Genomic DNA, 23,434 nt, shown 5'->3' with positions numbered 1-23,434 from the left:
GGGTGTGGCAAATTTGGGAGAAGGGAATAAACATACTGTGGATATACTGTTTCAGCAGAGTCTACCCAAGCATGTGTCCCCCCCTTCCTTTGCAAATAAAGCTACTTAAATAAATAAATAAAGCTACTTCTGTTGGCTTGATATTTGGTAAAGAAATATTTGATATTTGGTAAAGAAATATTGGGCACCACGTTAGCTCACTTCCTACCACTAGTATAAAATAATGGGAGTGGAGTAGGAGGACATCACAATTTATGTCCAGCAGCTCCTTTACTTGCCTTCCATGTTCAGTCCCTCAAAAAGCATCCTATGTATTGTGAAAACTTGGTATATCGCTCTATTCTCAAATTCTGTCTTTACCTCAAAGTATTTGCTACAAAAATTTTAGTTATAATTTTGACTTCCAAAGTAGTACACATGGAGAAAAATCTATTCAAACACAAGTGAAGGTTCTTGGATGGAGATGTTCTGGACACAATAGAAAGGTATTTATCTGCTCCCTTAATTTTACCATCAATGTATCCTGTCAGCATTAAAAAGCAGCATGGACAGAGTTGGGACAGTTCTTGGCTAATGCTGTTGTCATTAACTCTTCATTTTGCTGTATATTTCTTCCTTTCTAGCTTGGTAACCAAGATTAGTTTTTATGTCAGTCACATGGCAGCCAGAAAATAAGTTTGGGGCCTTATACAAAAGCCAGCAGAGGAGTACAATTTTGCACATCATACTCACTAGAAATAAAAGCTGCCTCAGAGATAAATATGCCTGTCCTTTTACTCAGAAACTCTCAATAATGAATCTAAATTTAGATACAAAGGCTCCTAATACATTAATATCCCTGCTGGCAAAGACCTAGTTGTACCTAGCATTCTTGATTAATAGATTTTCCATTCCCAGCGATAAAATATGGGCTAGTTTGAATTCTCTCTGACAAATCCCAGTTAGATAAGATAACTGAAATTAATTCCAATGTACCACTTCCCTTCCCAACACTTTGCCTTCGCTTTTTATTTGGAGATTTTCTCAGAACTTAAGAGTCTCCCCATCTTTTCACTTTTGACTAATCCTACTCAGTTCATTGGGATGCCTCCTCTCCGTTTTCTAAGCCCAAAAAAGAATCCTTTGTTTTTGTCATGACAGAGGCCAAAGTCTACTACAAAGTGATAACTTCTGTTAATTTATGTATGTAAAGCCTATGGCTAATGCCATAAATACTTCTACTACTATTTATGTAAAGCATTTTAATGCCACCTTTTTTGCCTAATCAGGGTCCCCAAGGTAGTGCATATAAAAACACTAATACATTTTGAACAATTAAAAGCAACATTTAAAATAATTACAAAGTCATTCAATAAAAACACATAATAAACAATACAAGAGAAGGGCCAATAACTGTTATTGGGGGAATGCCAAACAAAATAACCAAGTCTTCACCACTGGCAGAAGACACCCATGAAGAGAGACAGATCTCTCTAGGGAGAGAGTTCCAAAGTTTTGGTGACATGATAAAAAGGTTATTTCTTGGGTCACCACTTGTCTAGTAGCCTCAGATGATGATGGCTGTAACTGAAGAAGGGTTTTCAAAGATGACTGGAGTGAGTGGGTAGGTTCCTAAGAGATAAGGTGGCTCCTACCATACCGGACTTTAAAGGTCAATACCAGCACCTTCAATTGAGTCGAGAAGCAAATTGGAAGCAAGTGAAGATGGAACAATATTGGAGTGATGTGGTCCTTACAACCCACTCCAGTCAATACTCTGGTCACAGTGTTTTGTAGTACAAACTGCAGTGTCAAGGGCAATCCCATGTATAGTGCATTGCAGTAATGTAACCTAGTTGTTACCAGGGCATGTACCTCAGTAATAAGATCTTTCACATCTGAGTGCAGACCCAGTTTTTTTTCCTTTTGCCCATATTACATACTTCTGCTTATTCATTACTCTTCCCTTTTTTGTACTAATTGTTGCCAAAGTGTTTAGGACCCTGCATGAGGATTTGGTTCTTGACCTGGAATTTGCACAGGTAAGTCGCTAGAAAGTCCTGCTTCATTCTCTTGTTCAACTCCTTCTCGCCTGTTATCCTCTCCTTCGTGGGTGATACATGCTGCAAAGTACATACAAGTATTTGGAATATCTGCATCTTAACACAGGGCATTCTATTATTTGAGTACTGTTGTGAGCCTGATGTTGTTGTGACGGCTAGATGTACTAATTATTCCCTCAATAAAGCTATCTCTGATATCACCGTACTTCAATTCTCTATACTTCCCCCAACTTACGAATGGACCCTCATCACTTTGTCAAATATCCCTTACTTGCTGCTTTTGTTGGCTTGTCCCAGATCGGGTATGTTCCTTTAAGTTGGGTGTACAAACCTATGCCACAAGCCCTTCTGAGTGAGAGGTAGCAGAAGGAAGGTTTTATCCCTAACAATCAGGCTACCCCAGTATGAAGCTGGAACCAAATTATAAAGAGCACCCACTCACATGGATCCATGTGTAAGTCACGTGTTCTCTTACTGAATAGGATAATAACTTCAACTAAGGAACTCCCTTTGTCTGAAGACATTTATTTAATCACTAGCAGGGCCCGGCCACACGTTGCTGTGGCTTATTGTGGTGAAATGGGAAAGGAACAGTAGCAGCAAATCAATTGCAGAGGCCAGCAGTACGTGCTCATGGAAACACCCAGCCTGATACTGTGCGATGTCATTGATGTGTGTGCCTGCATTCCTTGGGGGGGGGGGGTGTGTGGAAAGGCACCCCTCTCACACATCTAGGATGGCTGGTCATGATCCTTTACCTGGGAGCAAGTTTGGTTGGTGGCAATGGGTGTCGCTTCTGAGGAAACCCTCTGAGGGGTGCAACGCAGCCATGCAAAGTATGTCACGGTTGCTTTACCGAGCGTACTCCTGAGTAATGCGTGCCTGGTTTTCTTAACTGTAACTGCAGTATTCAGGGAATCTAGGGTGCCCCTCCCTCCCGTCCCTTGCATATCGCCCCTCACTCTCTTCCCTCCCTCACTTCTCTTCCCTTGCATGCCACCCCTCCCTCCCTTCCCTTTCCCTCCACTTGGGTGGGTGGGTCATATCAAAATGCTGGGCCCCCTGCCTCCACTCCCTTGCATGCCCCCCCTCACTGTCTCCCCTCTCTCACTTCTCTTCCCTTGCATGGCTCCCCCTCTGTCCCTTTCCTCTCCCTCCCTCCCTCTCCCTCCCTTCCCTCTCCCTTGTGTGTATGTGTGTGTATGTGTTTCACTTCCACTCGAGTTACTATGTACTGTTTACACTGCTCATATCTGGCCATCTGAGCGAACATTCTAAGCTGCACGAACATTCTGAGGGTGACAGTTACACACAGGCAGCTGCATGTCCTTCACATGGAGCGCCAGGAAAAAGGCGTTTTACCTGGGCCAGGTGTAAAATTTCAGGTATGTGAACATCTAAAAACACTCTCAACTGGCTGACTATAGTGGCTGGGAATTTTCAGAGGAATTGGCCCAGCAGTTACTGAGTCATACTACCACTAACAAATACACTGTTAGCTTTTTATATATATAAATTTATAGACTGCATTCCTTCCAAAAGTTAATGTGTACAACGTTGTACAAAACAATTTAAAAAAAACAACCACCAACAAAAATAATAAAGTACTGATCATTATAAATAATAACCAAACATCGTGACCTGCTGGAAGAATTTATGTCCAAGTGAAAGATGCAGTTAATCTCCATCTCTAGACATCCCTCAAAAATTTTAGATGTCTTTGCAATGATGGAGAAAGTGTCAGGGCTGGGTTCTAATATTTGTAAGAGTTCTGTATTTTTATCCACCTTGAGCCTTTGTGTTTGGAAATCCTATCAATTAACAAAAATAATTTCATTATGGCAATTTATTTCTTGGCAAAGTTTTAAGTCTGGAGGCATGTAAACAAACTTAACAGCAGCATTAGCAACTTTCATAGAGAAGCCTCTCTCGTATGCTTATGTGAGTGGCACTCATGTAATAACTTGCATCTAGAGATCCATAACTAATAGGCATGAAAGATGCAAAGATGAGGCATGTTTGCTTTGAAAAGGGCCTGAAGCCTTTCTCAGGGTCAGAGAGCACAATTATTTGCCTTTAAAATAGTACTCCTGATTTGTTTCCAAAAACTATATTTTACCCTAGTTGGACTGCATTATATATTTGCCTACTGTGCCAAAATAATGTTTATTTATTATGTTTACAAAAACTTTTATCTGAGTTTATAACATGAGGTATTTTTTAAATTGCTGTATCTGATCATTCTAAACATGAAGTAAAAATTACAACAGTTATAGGCAAATAGTTTGGAGAATTGATTAAAAAACACTATTTCACAAGAAAATAGAAGTGCACCCCAATTCTCAAGTCATGGATTGCTGTCTTTCAGCCCCATCACAAAGTCTGGGTGCTTGGAGGCGGTGCTGCAGCCATGCCATGCTGCCATTCTCAGGGGGATTTTCTGGCAAAGTACACAAACAAGCCTCCCTTGGGCTTAATGGACTTATGCTAGTGAAAAGAAGAAAAAGAAGAGTAGGAGTAGGAGTTTGGATTTATACCCTACCCTTTTCTCCTATAAGGAGCCTCAAAAGGGGTTTACAAACTCCTTTCCCTTCTTTTCTCTACAACAGACATCTTGGCGGATTCTGCACTGGCTGTATACAGCGATGTGGGGCTGGTAAAAACACTGTTTTGGAAGAGGACTTCGCACCGCTGCTGCTGCTGGAGTGCAGCTGCAGTGGTGTATTCCTCCCACAATGGCCCAGTGCCATTCCACCCAGTGCCAAGCAAACAGCACCAGGTGGAAGACGGCGTTTTCCCCATGCCACTGTAGTTCCCCTCTTATTTCCTCTTGGCTTTTGTTGTTCTGCAGAGGCCAGGGGCATGCCTTCTGGCTTCCGACCCCAGAGGCATCACCATAGCCATGGGTGTGTGTGTGTCCCTGCGGCTCTGCAGAGTGACAGCCGCTGAGAGGAGGTCAGAGGGGAACTACAGTGGTGGGCCGCGTGCAGAGGTGGCCCTGTGGGCCGCTGGGGCACCGGGGCCGTTCTCAGTACAGAGTGTGAACGGCCCAAGGGGGTGCACCAGCATCAAGTATGCTGGTGCATTGCTGCTCATGAGGCCTGTGTGGAATCTGCCCTTGTGAGGTAGTTGGGGCTGAGAGAGTTCTAAATGAACTGTGACTAGCACAAGGTCACCCACCAGAAATGTAGCAGTGGGGAAATAAATCTGAGAATTCCCTCTTTAAAAATAAATTTTATTGAATTTTAATTAAGATTTTATTGAATTTCATCCAGCTGACATTGTAGTGGTGGTGGGGAGCATCCATTCTATCCAATTTCCTGTTTCACTGTGGTTCCCCAGCCATTTATTTTCCCATCAAGATCTTGTGATCCCACCCAGCATCAACTGGGTATAAAAGATGGGAATCTGAAATGCCATTGGAAGGCTGGTAGGATCTAACCACTGTCCTGATTCCTAGGACCTATTTTTAAAGTGAATTTTTGGTTAAAAAATAGGGTAAAAACAATTATGTAAAATGCCATGTATCCTCATTGTGGCTGTAATTATGATATAAATACCCCACCCTCTGAAATACAACTTCTGAAAGCTTTTTAGAAGTTCATTCTTGAAGACTGATGCTAGAAAATCATGTGCAGAGTTTTAACAAGACTATCCCAAACAGAAAATAAGGTGTCCGGTGATTGTTTATCTGGTAAGAAAAAACAGAAACCACTCTGGGTAAATACAACCATCAGATTGCATAGAGACCAGTTGTGCATATTGATTATGCATAAAGCAACTTTCTGCCTAACTAGATTTTAAACAATGCGCTTTTGTTGGTTAGCCTGCAAGGGGTGAAAGGTTCACACAGGTATTTGCATATAGAGGTTTTGCCAGTTATCTGTTATATTTATTCAGTATAGTCAAGACCTGTTGGAGGTATAGCACCCAAACACAGCTTGCCTTAATTCCCTATTTATCTCATCATATAGCAAAACAAATGTTTAGTGCCTAGTATTTACTGGTGCCTAAAATATTAGGCCTGGCTATTAGAGATAATCGCTGCAGAAGTTAGAAAAGAAGTTTCTTCTCATAGCTGGCTCATTAAAAATGTTTGTACCTTTTGTGTTTGGAACTGTAGAGTGTATAGTCCATGGATGACAAATAATGCACTATACAAAGCTGGATAGTTTTTCAATGATACTACTTTCCTACTGTGAATTTAAATATTCTATCAGAAGACAAGGAACTTCCCATCCAAATCTATTTTTCTATGAAATGCCTGCACACCTGTGGTGTACCTTCATTTCTCAGCCTCTCTACTAAAGAGTCATCTTCTAGTCCAGTTTGAATTGGTCCTTTGGCAACTCTTTGCCAACCTACTCTTCTTCAGCAGCCTCTATTCTATGGGAACTTTCAGCCTCTCTCCAGACTCCCTGTGACTCTTGGCTTTGAGAGCCAACAGCCTGTTCACTTGCCTTCCCACACAGAGCCCTATGTTGGGAGATAAAACATGCAAATCTCAAGACTCCACAGACAACATAGGGCAAGGGTGTCAAACTTATTCGTTACAAGGGCTAGATATGAGATAAATTTCACTTGATTGGGCCAGATTTTGCATCTGGCTACATTTTCCCTACTTGGCTCTGCCCTACTGTCAATCTGGACTGGCGAGCCTTCTGCAGGCTTGACAAGAGTAATGGGTTCAAGGTGAAGGAAAAAAAACTCCATCTAAACATCAGGAAAAACTTCCTAACAGTAAGGGCTGTTCGACAGTGGAATGCACTGCCTCGGAGTGTGGTGGAGTCTCCTCCTTTGAAAGTTTTTAAACAGAGGCTGGATGTCCATCTGTCAGGAGTAATTTGACTAAGTTTTCCTGCATTGCAGGGCGTTGAACTTGATGGCCCTTGTAGTCTATTCCAACTTTATGATTCTAAGAATACACATGATGAGACAAGGTTAATGTTATATTTTAGTCTATATTTCTGAAAACATATGAGAAAAGTAACTGATGTGCTGCTTTCAGGGTTTTGATGTATCACTAGTTTAGGGGGTCCTGCTGCACTGCACGTCATAGTTACGTATGTAGATTGTCATGTTAGCCACTAGGAACTCTAAATAAACCACAACCCGAACCTATAGTGAATAAAATACAAGTCACAGCCATAAGTATTATTCAATCGCTAAATGGGCTACTGAACCTTCTGTTCAGCTTTTCAGGGTTTTTTTCAGTGTGAGCCTAAGAAAAGTTAGATCATTCTAAGTCTTCTATAAGTCAAATAGTATTTCTCTTATGCTGTTTTTAAATGTTTAGAGGTTCATAGAAGCTACCTTATGGCATGGGCAAGCATAAGGAACTGTACAAGTCCTTCCAGATTTTTACTATTTTATAAATTCTCCCACGTTTCAAAAGTTATTTTATGTGATGTTTGAAGAGCTTTTAGGGGGCAGAAGGAGAGAAACAGTTCAAGGCTACTTTGCATGCAGAAAACTAGTTTTGTACTTCTTGAAAACTTGGTTTATGTTTCATGTATTTAGCATAAAGGAGATGGGAGATGAAAATTGAATATTTGTTTCACAAATCATACGTAGTGTTTTCTATTCAGCAGTAGTTGTTCTAACTTTGACTGTCAAGAATTATGAGAAAAGATTACTTAGAGCTGTATTGTGGTTTTAGCACATCTGCTTACCAAATGGTGAGTGCACATGCGCATCCCAGATTGGCAACATGGAGAGGCACCTTATATCTATTTATAGTTTTATTAGCTTTTCCGAGTGACAGGAAACCCTTAGTATGAGGTGAGATTATAGGAATGCTTTAACAATTTTGTAAAAACCTGGTTACTTCATAGACCCTGAAATAGAATTGATGCACATACAAGACTGAACAAATGCTGAGAAGCCAATGTCCATTTTCCTCTTAGCTACTTGAGACTTTAACCATATTTAACCTTTGGGGGTAGGGTGAGGTATAGATATAAAAATAAATATTTCAATCTTTCCTAGCCATTGTTCAAAAACTGTTGGTTTTCATATCCAAACTCCTGATTCAACTTTGGAATTCTCAGTTAATTTTTTTATAGAGAAACTGGCTACTTGAATACATGGACAATGATTTACTGTTAGAACTATTGTGCAAGTTAATGGGATATGCATAGGATTATAACGGGATATGCACAGGGGTATTCAGTTTGCATGAGTTTTAGATGCTAAATTACTTTCTACTGGCTACATCAAAAGTGTTACCTTAAACATGAACAAAACCTCATGACATCTCTGACAAGTTATGTTGTTTTAGAAACTCGTGTGGTTGTAAAATCCATATTAGTATTGCTTTAATAACCCTAAGCACATAAAACGAAGTTCCCTGCGGTCTTCATCTGCACCATTTAAGTTAATGGTGTTTATTGCCACAGCAGCAGGATCACCAAAGTGCTGACTACCGAAACTTTTATGCCACTGACTTCAGTGAAACAAGCCCCTATTTCTTGCACAGGTATCGTATCACATGTTATAGATACCTGTTTTCTTACAGATACATATGCATTTTCTATAATGTGTGAATATTGTTATAGTTCAACACAAAAGGAGGAAAATTGTGGCAGGTGGTGCTTTTCACCCTTGGTATACTATGAGATGCCAAACTGCATTATTGAAAAAATCAGCCTTCTAAACATGTAGTAACATCACAGGCTTCCAGACTTGTATGGCAACTAGGCCCGTGATGGCGAACCTTTTTGAGACCAAGTGCCCAAATGGCAACCCAAGACCCACTTATTAATTGCAAAGTGCCAACATTATTTATTTATTTATTTATTTATTGTATTTGTATACCGCCCTCCCCGAAGGCTCAGGGCGGTTTCCAACAAAATAAAAAGTTAAAACATCATATATATAAATTAATTAAAATACATAAAATGACATGACAATTTAACCTGAATACTGAGGTTTTAGTTTAGAGAAAGTGGTTGGCTCCGAAGCATATGTTACTCAGGAGTAAGCTTGGTGGTAGTCGGTGGCTTTGCTTTGAAGCAACCGTGCAACTCTTCCAACGGGTGAATCACAACTTTAGGAGGGTTTACTCAGAAGCAAGCCCCATTGCCAGCAACCGAGCTTACTCCCAGGCAAAAGACCGTACTTTAGTTCTTCACATGAAAATCAATGGGGTTTAACAGCGCTTAGCAGGGTTACCTACACTGCTTCCCCAAAACTAGGTCTTAGGTTTAATGCTAATAATCGAGCCCAGCAGCCCAGGCAAGCCTAGATGTGTGGGGAGGCACTCTGTTTGCATGTGCCCACAGAGAGGGCTCTGAGTGCCACCTCTGGCACCCGTGCCATAGGTTCGCCACCACTGAACTAGGCTCACTCCATATGTTCATAAGTACTCTTTTCATTACAATGTATGCTTCAAAGTTTACTTCCAGAGCTTCCTCCTGCTTAATTCAAACTTTGGTGATGCCTTTAAGCAAGTTTGTAGTAAGTTTTCTCTGTATGAGAGCGAGTACAGTAGTCACTTGGTGTAATATGTTGTCTTCAAAAGCTTAAATCTCAGTCAGTGCTGTCCATCTGCCTGGTATTTTGGCCTGCCAGATACTTGACACTCTCTCAGGCCAGCCGGCCCAGCACTGGGCCTTAAGGCAAGTAGAGAGAGAGACAGAGCAGTCATTATTTTGAGATAAACAGGGTGTTAGCGCTTTTGAAGTCATGTTCTCACCACAAAAGGTCTGCTAAAGAGCCTGGTGAGACGCATTCATTTTCATGTTAGTATTTTATTGGCAGCTTTTAATAAAACTTTTCATATTGGATCGGACCACCTATTTGCCTTTGTCTCTGGTTGATCTAGTAAAAAGTTTAAACTTGACAAGCAGTTACACCCAGTTGAAATGCATGCCCTGAAATCCCACGATTCAACCTTCCGCTGCGGGGGCAGTTAGTATAACTCAATAATAAGAATGTGAAAAATCTGGGGAGCAGCCTGCTTTCAACCCCGGGGCGGCGGCATCGCCTCCCCTTGTCTGCTGCAACAGCCCTGCGCCGGCGAGCGTCTCCCTCTGCCCAACCTCGCTGTTGTCGACTCATTCGCTGGCCGCGGCTGTCCCTCCCCCTGGGGCTCTCCCCTCGCACCGCTGCGGCTCGGCTACAAGAGCAACCCCAGCCTCGCGCGCGCACGGCTCAGTCAGTCAGTGGCCCTCGCAGCACAGCAGCGGCCGCCTTCACCAGGCATGGCACAGGGCTCTACTTCACTATGGCGGCAGCAGCAGCGCGACACAGCACCCTTGACTTCATGCTCAGCGCCACAGGTGAGCCAGAGAGGAAGACGACAAACGGGGAGGGAGCGCCTCACGTCGCCAGTCTCCCCTCTGCTCCTTCTCTCGCGCCCCTGTTCCGCCTCGCGCTTTTGCAATGAAGGCGAGCGAGCGGCCGGGCTTTCATGAGCCCGCAGTTCTGTCTCCTGCACAGCGATGGCTCGCTGCAGGCCCTTTCGTCCTGGGCTCAGGCGGCGGGCTAGCACGGAGTAGGGAGCGGTTTGAGCTGAGTCAGGGTGCAGTTGCTGCTCCCTCGCCCTACCCCCGAAGCATGGAGCATACGCACGCTTCCCTAGTTGACCCCATCCCCCCCACTATAATGAGACTCCCTTTGCCGCCAACTGCTGCATCATCTTCTCTCTCCGTTTTACCTTGGCCCCGCCATGGTTTGCTTTCTCCCTCGTTTGCAATTATTTTTCTATCCTTCGTGCATGCAGCTCCTCCCCTCCAGATATGCAGATTCCCTGAGGCTCAGCCCCCCTCCCCCTAGGATCCAGCCATACAGATTGCTTCTCCGTCTCCCCGCCACCGTGTTATTGCCTCCCCCACCGCCATGCTTTTTCATTCATTTCACTAACACCTCCCGCCACAATGTTATCTGCGCGCAGCATCCGAAAATAGGCTTAGAGTGAGGGCCTTCCGTACGCTTCCAACACGTTCGTTTGGTATCCCGAAAAAAACGCTTAAAAGTAATAGCGTGTAAAATAGACTTTCCAACGGCAGCATTTGTTTGTTTGTTTTTTAAACTATGAGTGTCGATTTTTGGAAGAAGGTGTGTGCATGCATATTTGCAGCGACATCCATGACCTTTATCTGTCCCTTAGGCGGGTGGCTTCTTTTTGCCCCTCCCTTTTGCAGTAGGGGGTGGTAGGAAAGGTTATTCAGTTTATTTTCTGCAGTAATCCTGATTGTTATGGAAGGAAATGATCAATTGATGTGGGAAATCTCACAGTGAAATGGATTATTGATAGTGTGTGTGTGTGCGTTTCAATAATTTAAAAACATTAACAGGAAGTGAAAGACCAGGAAGTGTCTTTATTTGTGAACTGGATTAGAAATGTGTCTTGTATTAAAGTTTGGTGGAATTAAAGGGAAAAAAAACAGGAACGTGTGGTTATGCATCCCGTCTCCCCCCCCCCCCCCCCCCAGTGGAAAAAGAGGGAACCTGTTATGGAATGTGTATCTTATGCCTTGATTTTGCAGTGAGGAGCTTGATGCACAATACAGTGAACTATTATTTTTAATAGTAACAACCTGCATTTTAGGCCTTCAGTACAATTCAATTGGAATAGCTTAACAACCATATTAGTTCCAGAGGATTGAATCCTCTTCTAGAGTTTTAATGGCGTTCAGGAAGTTTGGTTAATTATTTACTTCCTAGTAAAATAGCCTGCATTATAATCAGGTATGTGTAAAGAGGGTCTGTACACCCACTACAATCTGCATCATGCATGGGGTATGTGCTACAGAGACATGCATTCCTATTTGATAGAGTTTCTCTCTGGCAGAGCTGAGGTCATCTACTTTCATAGCAGTGGGAAAGTCCCTCCAGTCTTTTAACAGATTCAGACTTTGTTTTGCTCATGCCAACTGTTCATAGGTGAAAATGCCACTTTTCATTGTGAAGAGTGAACTGCATTACTGTATAAATTGGACTTTGGGACTTTAATTTTGGTGCAGTCAGTTGTCCTTGCAAGCTGCAGCTGGTCAAGGCTTTAGAGCATGAAGTGGATGGGTCAATAGTGTTGTTACTCAATGATCTTCATGCAGTTCTTGTGCTTGATTTCTTTCCTTAGGTGCACAAGTCTCTCATTACTGTGAGAAGCCATACAAATATACTTGGAAGGAAAAGCCTGTTCCAAATGTAGTGAACATATTTTAACCTGGATTTCATAATAATAATACGCAAAAGTCCTTCGGGGGAGGGCAGTATACAAATAGAATAGTACAATACGAACAATACAAAATATCCAACTAAATACCTCAGCTAAAATTGCTTTCTTCCTTAAAATCACAAATTTAGGAAATGTAGATTTAAATTATAATGAAGGACAATTTGTAGGCTATTGCTCAGATGACAGTTTCTTATAAGGACATTTTCTTTTGTCCCAGCCTTACACATAGTTGCCTTTAAGTTACAGGAATTCAGCATTCCTATTAGTACTTGATTCTGTAGATGGTCAGATTATGTCCTGCAGCATAAGCTTAGAAGGACAATTTGTAGGCTGTTGCCTAGTTGATGTGGGGGTTTTTTGTAAATTGGATTGCGTCTGTGTGAATCTGTGGTCAAGAATTGGCCAATTGGCCATGCTGGCAGGGGCTGATGGGAATTGTAGTCCTTGAACATCTGGAGTGCCATAGGTTCGCCACCACTGCGCTGGTAGGTTATTTGTGGGAAGTGGGGGGTCTTAGGACTGCCTGTAGCCATTCACTTTTTAAAGTGATTCTTTGACAAAATTATAAATCATTCTCATCATTCTGCAAATTGGTTGTTGTGGGTTTTCTGGGTTGTGTGACCATGGTCTGGTAGATCTTATTCCTAACGTTTCACCTGCATCTGTGACTGGCATTTTCAGAGGTGTATCACAGAGAAAAATGTTGTAACACATTTCTCTGTGATACACCTCTGAAGATGCCTCAGCACGATGGGAGGCCTCTCAACCCCTTCGCCCTGTCTCAGCCAGGCTGCTTCTTCAGGCAGTGTCTGGGAGCAGGGTTGGGCTCCTCTCTGGACTCCCTCGACCCCCATCGTGCCTCCCTCGAACTCACCAACTCATCCAGCACAGGGGTGGTGTGTGATTGGGAGAAGGAGGGAGTAGGAATTGGAGAGGAACGGAACAGATGGGAGCAAGGTGGAAAGGAGGAGGAGGAGAGAGTTGGAGGGAGGCAGGAAGAGGCAGGTCGGCGAGCTGAGGCAGAGCAGGCTCGCGCTGACTGGAGTTGGGCTGAAGAATGGCCAAGGGAGGAGGGTAGTTTGGGGGAAGCGCCTCCTCAGCCAGACTGTGGCTGAAATGCATAGCTGGTGTGAACCACCCCCCTGAGACCAGGGGCGAGGCTGGGTTACCAATGCCTGGGTAGGGGATGGAGGGACTGCAACAGGGGCCCCGCCTGGGACCCTGCAGGAGGAATGGGACAGGAGGCAAAGCAGCTGGCTAAAAAAGCTTTTTTTCAGCCAGCTTCTTTGTCGGCAGAAAAAAGTAAGGGGCCGATGGGGGCAGGGGGTGGGGGCGCCCAGGCATCATCTTGCCCCGGGCGCCATTTTCTCACTCTATGCCTCTGGTGTTATGTAGCTAAAGCTGTCAGAGAATGAATTCTCCTGATAACAAAGATAGAACTCATAACGGTTCTGAAGCACAAACAATGGTAAGGATAAGTTAACTGTACCATCAAAGCATGCAGGTGTTGTCCTGAATAAGCACAGATAATGATATCTGCAGACTAAGCAAGTTCCTTTTGGTTGAATCACATAGTTGAAGGCTGTCCCTTCAGTCCTGCCCCTGAAGGGAAAATCAGCCACTCAGATAAACCCATAGGAATGCTGCTCCAGCATCCAATTACCTTTGCGAGGTGGATGGAAAGTTGGAAGGAAGACAGGAGAAGAGGAATTGATTTCTTGCTCAGGAAAATGCGGGAGCAGTGTCTTGCTCAGGAAAAAGAGCAGACAAAGTGGAAGGTAGCTCTGTTGGCTAATGTGGCAGAGCAGTTTAGCGCTATCTCTGGGAGAGAATAGAGTACTCGAGATTGTTAGGCCTATCTCTGGGGATGAACAGACCTTGTAAAATATAATCTGACTGAGGAAAGAGCAGGCTGGAATGGGTGGAATCCTTTGTGTGAGAAAGGATCCAACCTAGTCAGTAAATGTCTGTTTGTGCCTGAAAGCATTGTTGAAAAGTCTAACTACCCTCTGAAGTCATAACTAGTTTAAATTTTCGTGCCACAACCAGGTTTCTACTTTGTCTTCTGGGAGCCCTATGCTTCTGGTTTGTTACTTTAAAACAAACATGTAAATAAATACATCATCTTAATTGTTTATGTATTAATCCAGGCTCAGTAATCTTCTTGAGCATCACAAAAGTTACCTCACAGCAGTGAACCCATAGCCTATTCACTTGCTATCTGCAGAACACCTGAAAACTGCGGGAAGGTTTATAGTTCACAATGAACCTGGAACTCCAATATCTTAGGAAGCTGTGTACGTACACTCATTAGGGGAAAAAAGGATTGTCACGAGGCTGTCGGCAGGAAAAATCTGAAATTTAAAAAACAAACCAAAAAACCCATCAAGGGATTGAAACTCTCCAAAATAATTGCAATACCTCCTTCAACTTGAAGAGAAGAGTGCCTATTGAGCTCTCAGTGGCTGTAGTGAGGTTGCTATGGAACCACATCTTTATTGCTGAGCCTTATGTGCTTTGGCTTCTATAAAGCTGATTCAGGTCGATTTCCCATGGGGGAAATATCCCGGCATACTCACGGAAGACATCCCGGTACAATGAGCAACTCCCCGCAGCTCCAGTGCCAAATTCGGCTCTGTCCCAGCCTGGCTCTGTGATATCCTCCTCATCCCGGGATTTTCAAAAACTGCCAGGAAGGTGGTGTTTTTTGAGAATCCCAGGATGAGGCCGGTATCGTGGGGAATCATCCTGTGTTATTTTTCTCTCCCTGAGTCTCTGTTTGAGCCATCAGCCAATCACAGCACAGTGGCTTGGGCATGCTCAGAACAGGCGACTCAGGGCGGTCAGGAACGCACCTTTTTAAAAATAGGTTCCTCTTGGCTACAAAGCTACAACCATGCAAAGGAAAAAATGATGTTCACTACACCTCATGACAATCTATGCTTTATGACGATGTAGCTACGTAGCCGTTACAGAATATTTTTTTTTTTAAAAAGGGAACGCTCATTCACGTTCCCGCCTCAAAGCAACAAAAGAGCTGCTGAGCTGATCCTGGGCTTGTGGAAAGGAGGCGGACGTCTTGATCCTGGTTTGAACTCGAGACCTCTCTGTAGACACTGCTGTGGTGGGAAGGAACAGACCGGATATTTCCCCCATGGGGAATCGCCCTCAGATAGGGAGGAGGTAGCTCTCTGAGAGGAGGAGCTTGGTGAGCTTTTGGATTTGGATTCCTGCAAGTTAATATCAAGTCCCTTAATTGCGAGTGTTAAACATCTACTCTGAGGGGATTTTAGTCAGCGAGTGGCTCTGAGTATCAGTGTTTCCTGGGAACAGAAAATACACAGACTGGAGAACTGGGAGTTTATTTAGTGGTCATGGCTGAAGATAGAATAATAGTGAGACTACTGTACACAGGTGACTATAAATAAAAGGGAAGGGAATATAGCTTCTGGGTGCAGAACAATTCCTGGGATGGGAATGATACACATAGGTGGATTCCCTGTCTCATGTATTAGTGTTTTGCTATAGTTACCTCAGGAGGAAGAGTAACGTGAAGTGGGTAGCTAACAGTGTCAAGGTTGTATGTGTGCTGTGTGAATGGGTACCAGCCTATACCACCTTAAAGTAAAGAACCTCTCAAAACATCTAAGCAACTGAAGATATGTATAAATCTTGAATTAAAAACTGTGTCTGTGCCAAAACTGATGTTTGCGTATAATTAATTCCTACCTGACCACTGAAATATCTCCTGATCCCATCTAGTTCAATACATTTTATTGTTGCTTGTTGAACTTGCTTGATTTGCCATAGAGGGAAAAGGGTCCCACCATTCTGGAGTTCCTAAGGCACACCATCAAGCATAAAGCCCTTCAAACACTACCGTCAAAACAGCTGAGTCTTTGAAAAGGTGGGAAAATTTGCCCAGCATTCTTAGAAGACTGCCTGAGCCTGCCACAAATAGTTAGGATGGTGAAGGTGTGGCCACAGGGTTAACACAGAAGAGCGGAGAATAATCCAAGCCCCTTAGGGTTCCCATTGGGGAGAAAGTCGGGTTATAAATAAAGGAAATAAAAAGGAGTGTACAGATTTATTTCTAGGTAGTAGTACTCCAGACTGTCTTCTGTAAAAGAATGTCACAGGAGATACTACCAAGATATTATCCATGCATCCCTGATTTAACACAAAGGATTCTAGTTGCAGACAGCCGTTTTAAATTAACAGGTACCAAAAAAAAAAATCTCTCCACTCAAAGTTCCATGCTGATTTATCAGTGGATTTTGCAAAAGTGTGGCCGTTCCGTTTCTCATTATGTTGCTAATTTCAGTTAAGGCTCTTTGAATGATGTTAACTAGGTTTAGAGTGTTGTGAAGACCTGTAGATCCTTAGACCCTCCTTTTCTCATTTTGGCCAGTGTTGACAAATAAAAGTGTGGGGAAATGTATGATCATGTCCCGATCGCTCAAGAATCCAAAGAGTGGTGGTGGAAGGAAGTCTAGAGAAAAGCCAGAGGGAAGAAGGTGTTACCTTGAGAAAGCACCAGAGATATTGGTTTTTTCTCTTTGTAGATAGAAAGCTAAGAGTGTCGCTACTACTAAATGCTGAAATCCCAGTTCATTCAGATAGCCAACTGCATTTCAGTCAGGTACAAACAATAGTCCAGAATCAGCATAGAGCATGTACCAACAAACCATAGTAGTTAGCCAGCCTGCATTTGGACATTATACTAAACAGGAGCTAAATAAAATTATAGATTACAATTTTGGTTTATTGTGCCATCTGAATGCAAGAGCTTCATGAAAATCACAGTTTGACAAAGGCAGAACAACTTTTTGTCCTGCCTCCTGTATATAATGCTATGGAAGCCATTTTCTTTCATCTTTATTAAGTCTGATAAACCAACCACAATTTTGTGTGACTGCATCTGACGTGCAGATGAAAAGAATTCAACCTTCAGATCATGGAAAGTTTGATAAATGAGCTTCCTGTTGGTTTCATCTATAAATAGCTAGTGGATAGAAAACAAAGAAGTTTCCTGTTGCTATGTCTTATTTATAAATATATTTAGAAAATTCTAATGTTAGCGTTTTGAATTCTTGTACCAAGTCCTGTTGTTTTAGTCGACATGATTCCACAGATCAGTACACATACAATTTGAGAAAAACTTAAACTCATTTTAAAAAGTTTTTAAAATTTGTTTTGCATACATTTGTGTTAAATGGGACTTTGCATGACAGTTCAGGTACTTTGTATTTGTTGTGTATGTGAACTATAATGGATGTGTTCTATGGAGGTATTCAGTCATGAGCCCAAACAGGTACACAGACCAGGGAGCTGGGATTGCCTATGGTGATATTCATTAAGAGTACATAGCAGAAAACCTTTTTGCTACTGCACAATGCATAACAGAGTCTTTTTTTTCCTTATTATAAAAGTACTTTGCTTGTGTTCACAGCACATCTGTTTTATTGTGTTATTGTGCTCATTTGGCATTGAGTTCAATTAAAGGAGGTGTATGTAGGACTGTCACCTTGAGGATGATATTGTATTACAGATTTGGTATACTAAAGTGGTTCCCAATCTGGGGTACCAGAGCATTTGGGGGTACATGAAAAAAATTATATAATTGGTTCGCTAAAATAGGCGTACAATTTTAAGAAAATGGGTTGCCAATGGGTATGCGAATGAAAAAAGCTTGGGAACCACTAGTGTATTAGCATATCATGTGACTCTACTAGCTGGAAGAATGGTTTATATCAGTGGTTCTCAACCTGGGGGTTAGGACCCCTTTGGGGGTCAAACGACCCTTTCGGAGGGGTCGCCTAAGACTCTCTGCTTCAGTGTTCTCCATGTGTAAAATGGATAAATGTTAGGGTTGGGGGTCACCACAACATGAGGAACTGTATTAAAGGGTCGCGGCATTAGGAAGGTTGAGAACCACCGGTTTATATAATTTTACTTGTAGAAGTTAATATAATCTGAGTTCTGTCTAACAAAAATGATATAAGTGCCATTTGTCTAAAGGCATTAGATTGGAGTTGGATTTAGTGATTATTCCACAATATGATAACAATGTAGAGCAATAAATCAAGCCTTGGAAATGGGAACAGGGATGAAGAAGAGGCGTAGTAGTTTGTATTTATACCTCCCCTTTCTTCCCTATGAGACTCAAGGTAGTTTACAAACTCCTTTCTCTTCCTCTCCCCTCAATGGACACATTGTGAGGTAGGTGGGATAGAGAGAGTTCCAAAGAACTCTGACTAGATCAAGGTCACCCAGCAGGCTTCATGTGTGGGGAAACAAACTTGGTTCACAAGATAAGAGTCTGCCGCTAATGTAGAAGAGTGGGGAATCAAATCCAGTTCTCCAGATCAGAGTCTACCTGCTCTCAACCACTACACCACACTGGCTGTCGTCAGCAGTTATATTGTAATGTACGAAATAGAATTTTTTCCACCCTTAGCTATAATTACGTGTAAATTGAAAGCTGAAGAGTTAATGAACAAAAAGTACAAGATTGGTGGTATATATTGACTCTCGCTCAGATGAACATCAGACATATAATTTTGGGGAGTTGAAAAAGCCATTGTAAATGGAAGCAAAGAGAGATTTGCACTGTTTATGGGTCTGTGTTCATAAAAACTTTAAAACTATCAAAATGGTTATTTTTATTTTTGATTTCTGTGTTTGTTGACTATTGGTCTCTGTCTTCTTCCACTTTCTAGTTGAGTGTAATGCCATTTTTAAAGGTCTACAGTCCGTTTTCCAAGAGCAGGAAATGACAGAGACTATTCATAACTGGGGAAATCTTGGTTATTTAGCAACGTATGTCAATAAAAATGGCAGGTGAGTTGAATTTTTTTACCTGTGATTTGTGAAGATCATAATGATTACCATAAAGATATTGTCAAAGTATATATTCATATAAAAACAGGTAAATTAATAGTAATTTTTAAAATTTTCTTAATGGTTTATAAAGTTGTTTCAATTTTCTTGGTAATTAGTTGTAATTAAAAATGTATTGCTTGTTGTTAAAATGAGCTTGTATTTATGTGAGGCTTCCTGTTTATTATAAAAGAAATGTAGGTCCTCACTCACGCATAGTACGCATGTCTTTCTAGATCAGGGGTCAGCAACCTTCAACAGCCAAAGAGCCATTTGGACCCGTTTTCCACGGAAAAGAAAACACACAGAGCCGCAAATACTTTTTGACATTTAAAATGAAGATAACACTGTATACATTTGTTTTTTTAACCAATTATAGTGTGTTGCTTATGAAATCCATCCTCCCCGTGGTTTTTGTGCACTGAGTGCGTGTAAAATAAATATATTTTATAACTATAAAATAAATATGCAACTTCAGCCACAGGTTGCTGGTGACTTCCTCCCACTATCAGCCCGCAGCTCTCTCCTGTCTTCGTTCTCTCCTGCCTTCTGCTCTGCCTTCCCCCTCTCAGCCACTTTCTCCACTTCCTTCCCTGCTTGGCTCTCCTGTCTTTTGCTCTGTCTCTGCCTTCCACCCTTCAGCTGCTTTCTCAGCTCCCTTTCCTGCGCGGCTCTCCTCTGTCTTCCCCTCTGCCTTCCCTCTGCCCCTTTCAGCCGCTTTCTCTGTCTCTTTCACGACTTCCTTCCCCTCTCTCTTCTGCCTCCCTTCCCGTTTCTCGCAACCTCCACAGGTCCCGGCTCCTTCCCTCTCCCTGGACCCCCGCCCCGCCTTAAATAGCCCCCCAAAGGCCTCTGGGGCTACCTTTTTCCTTGCCCCCCACCCGGTCTTGTGATGGTGCCACAGCCAGCCAGCTGCGGCGCGATCACCCGCTCGCCCCGCCCCGGTTAAGCTGCTCTGCTCCTGCTGGGGTCAGGGTCAGGAAGCCAACCCGTGGCAGCGTGATCGCCCGCTCGCCCTGCCCCCAGTCAAGTTGCTCTGCTCCTGCCGGGGCCAGGGAGTGTGCTTTGTCTGGTGTTTCCTCGCGGGGCGGCACGGCTGGGCCCGTAAGTCGGGGGCGGGGCCTTCCGGCCGCCCCCCGAACAAACATTCTTTCGGCACAGAGGAGGGGAGGAGCCGAGTAGGGAGAACTGATCAGCGCCGATACAAGCCTTGTTAGCCAACTGGAGCTCGCGAGGCCCCAGGAAGGGGCAGCCACGCCGGGAGCCGCACTCCAAGCAGGAAGGAGCCGCGGGTTCCCGACCCCTGTTCTAGATGAATATTTTTCTGTCCTTGGACTGTACGCTTATGTGTTGACAGCTATGCAAGATATTGGCCTAAGCATGAAATTCTGTGGATAGCTGATGTGTGTACCATTTTTTGCTGTTGTCTTAATACCAAAATAAAATGCCTTCCTGTGTAGGGGGCAGCCTGTTCTAATCTGGACCTGGTGACTGCCAAGCACTCCACATGAAAACCAAACATGATTTAACTTTTTGTAAATTTGAGATCGTTTTGGAACATCTTTTCCTATTGTATTTTCTTTGTGCTCTGATAAGTTTCTCTTTCACATTAACAAATTTAATTCTATGAATACTGGAATACTGGAAGGATTCTTCTGAGTGTAGGGATTCCTGCAAGGTAAAATGACAACTTGTGTCCATGGTAAATTATGTGTTGTAACCTTGGAAACAAGACTGGTGAAACTGTGGAAGCCAGGTAAGACTAGTGCTGTGTAAACAATTGGCTGCTCCCTGTTTTATTTACAACAGTTCAGGACACAGCCTTGAAAGGGGATGGAAAATATTTGCACATATTTTTATTGATTTTGTGTGTTAACTGTAAACCACAGTATTTAGTCCTTACCATTAGTCAAAGAAAGTTGGCGACTAGATCACCAGCAAGTGACGACCTTTTCTTTTTGTGAACCAGTGACGAAAATCTCTTGTTTGCCTTAAACCAGAACCAAACCCCTAAACAGAAAAAGGTTTGGGTTCAGTTTACGGTCAAACAATTTTACAATTCAAGTTCTGCTTCACAAAGCAAACTCCTCTAATTGGGTTCATGTTCAGTTTGGTTTCCTGGCCATTGTGATGTCTCATATGAGTGATTTGTTGTTATTCATTTCTTTGGGCAAACTTGACTTGTATTACTCAAGAGTAATTATGAACAGTCATAAACAATTCAGACAGACTATCGACATTAAGAAATATAGTATCAGAAGTCAGGTTTGGGAATCCACATTAAAGTATATTTACATTTGCTGCAGAGTAAAAATGTGTTGTACAATTGTATCCACTACAAAGTAATTACATGTGCATGCTTGGTAGTTTCAAATTATGGTTGCTGTTGCTGAGGAATCTTTCTTTAACAGAGGGCTTTGTATTATTACCCCGGCACAGCTGATCTGGTCATGTGGGGGGCGCAAAATCATGGAAAAAGTAAGACATACCCTGAAAATAAACCCTAACTCATCTTTTGGAGCAAAAGTTAATATAAGACCCTGTCGTATTTTTGGGTAAACACAGTAGTAGTAAAGCGTTATTTAATTGTGTTCCAGACAAATATGAGCAGAATGACTATTCACCTTAATGTAAACGTAATTAATTTTCTGCTTAGTAGTTAGAGCACTATACATACTGGTATGATTTTTTAATGGTATGCCAGCTTCTATTAAAATACCAGTTAATGAGATAAGAGCAACCAATGTATCAAATCTTTCAAGATTACATGAATTTGTTTTTTATGTATATTATTGAGTTCTGTAATTTTGACTATTACGTTGAATACTTTTATAAAGGTTTAGGTCAGGAGTATTTGTAATTGGGCAAGGTAAATCATTTTTGTGCATTACGAAGTAGGAACACTTCATTTTTTGTGACTCTTGCAACCATAAGATCATGAGTAATGTTACCTACAGCCTCTTAAGGCATTCTTATTTGGCAGAAATACTGACATATGTAAGTAGAGAGTGAAACCAGAGAGTGAAAATTTTTCCTGTTTAAAATATGTTAAAAGAAAGCACCAAATAGTCTTGTAATTTATACAGGATCTATTGTTCATTTTTTACTATCTCCTGCTATAGACTGGCACGTTGTTTGGAATTGTGTTCTGAATAACAATGTCATAAAAATAAATATGAATTAGCAAAACAACAACAACAAAAAACAACCCCTGATAATTGTATTATATTGCAATGGAACAAAGAAAGATCATATTTCCAGTAGATAAATGTTATTATATTTAGGAGACTATCGGTTAGAACCTGCAGAGAGTTCTATATTAAAGTTCCTGCAGAGAGTTCTATATTCAAGTTCCGATGTCTCTGGTTTTAATTAAATTATTAAAATATTTATGCCCCACTTTGCTGGGGGGAAGAATTAGCAATTTCATGCTTGAGCTCTTTAAGAACTCTTGGATGAATGCAATCTGGGCCAGGGGATTTGGTAGCATTTAGTTTATCAATGGCTGCCAGAACTTCTTTCTTGTCTACCACTATCTTCGCTAGTTCCTCGGATTCACCTCCTAAGAAGCTTGATTCAGGTGCAGGAATTTTCCTCACCTCCTCTTGGGTGAAGACAGATGCAAAGAATTCATTCAGCTTCTCTGTAATCTCCCTGTCATCTTTTAGCACACCTTTTGTTCCTTCATCATCTAACAGGCCTACCGCTTCCCTAGCTGGCTTCCTGCTTTTGATGTACTTGAAGAACTGTTTGTTTCTGGTCTTGATGTTCGCAGCCATGCATTCCTCATAATCCTTTTTTGCCTCCCTTACAGCTAACTTGCTTCTCTTTTGCCACCATTTGTGTTCTCTCTGGTATTCTTCATCAGTTAAGTTGGACTTCCATTTTCTAAAAGACATCTTTTTTCCCCCAATAATTTCCTCAACCTCTCTTGTTAACCATGGTGGCTTTCTTTTGGACTGGGCGCTGCCTTTCCTAACCTGTGGAACACATTCCAGCTGAGCTTTTAAGACTGTGTTTTTAAATAACCTCCAAGCATCTTGGACAGTTTTGACTCTTGATTTTCCCTTTCAGCTTCCTGCGCACTATCCCCCTCATCTTTGAGAAATTTCCCTTTCTGAAGGCAAATGTAACTACATTAGTAGTTGTCACTTGTTTGCATGCAGAGATACTGAATCTGACAGCATTGTGGTCGCTGTTCCCTATCGGCTCAACAACACTGACTTCCCACACCAGGTCCTGGGTCCCACATAGAATTAGATCAAGGATCACCTCTCCCGTGGTTGGTTCTACAACCATCTGCTCTAAGCCACAGTCATTTGGCTAA

At 42.3% G+C, this 23,434-nt stretch overlaps 1 protein-coding gene across 2 annotated transcripts in view; it reads left to right on the top strand.

Annotated features, from left to right (window-relative positions):
- Positions 1-10,147: 10,147 nt before the first annotated feature.
- Positions 10,148-23,434, top strand: part of SMS (spermine synthase) — a 43,516-nt gene continuing 30,229 nt past the window's right edge. For both annotated transcript variants that reach the window (XR_007244243.1, XM_048493232.1), the window contains exons 1-2: positions 10,148-10,324; positions 18,948-19,068. Coding sequence is in view for 1 of the 2 variants with exons in the window: in XM_048493232.1 (XP_048349189.1) it covers positions 10,270-10,324; positions 18,948-19,068 (176 nt within the window). In the remaining variant the exon portion in view is untranslated. The remainder of the gene's footprint in view (positions 10,325-18,947; positions 19,069-23,434) is intronic.

This window comes from Sphaerodactylus townsendi, linkage group LG04 (genome assembly GCF_021028975.2).
Source record: "Sphaerodactylus townsendi isolate TG3544 linkage group LG04, MPM_Stown_v2.3, whole genome shotgun sequence".
Lineage (NCBI taxonomy): Eukaryota > Metazoa > Chordata > Lepidosauria > Squamata > Sphaerodactylidae > Sphaerodactylus > Sphaerodactylus townsendi.
The sequence above is the reverse complement of the archived record's forward strand: the minus strand, read 5'-3'. Positions and strand labels throughout refer to the sequence as shown.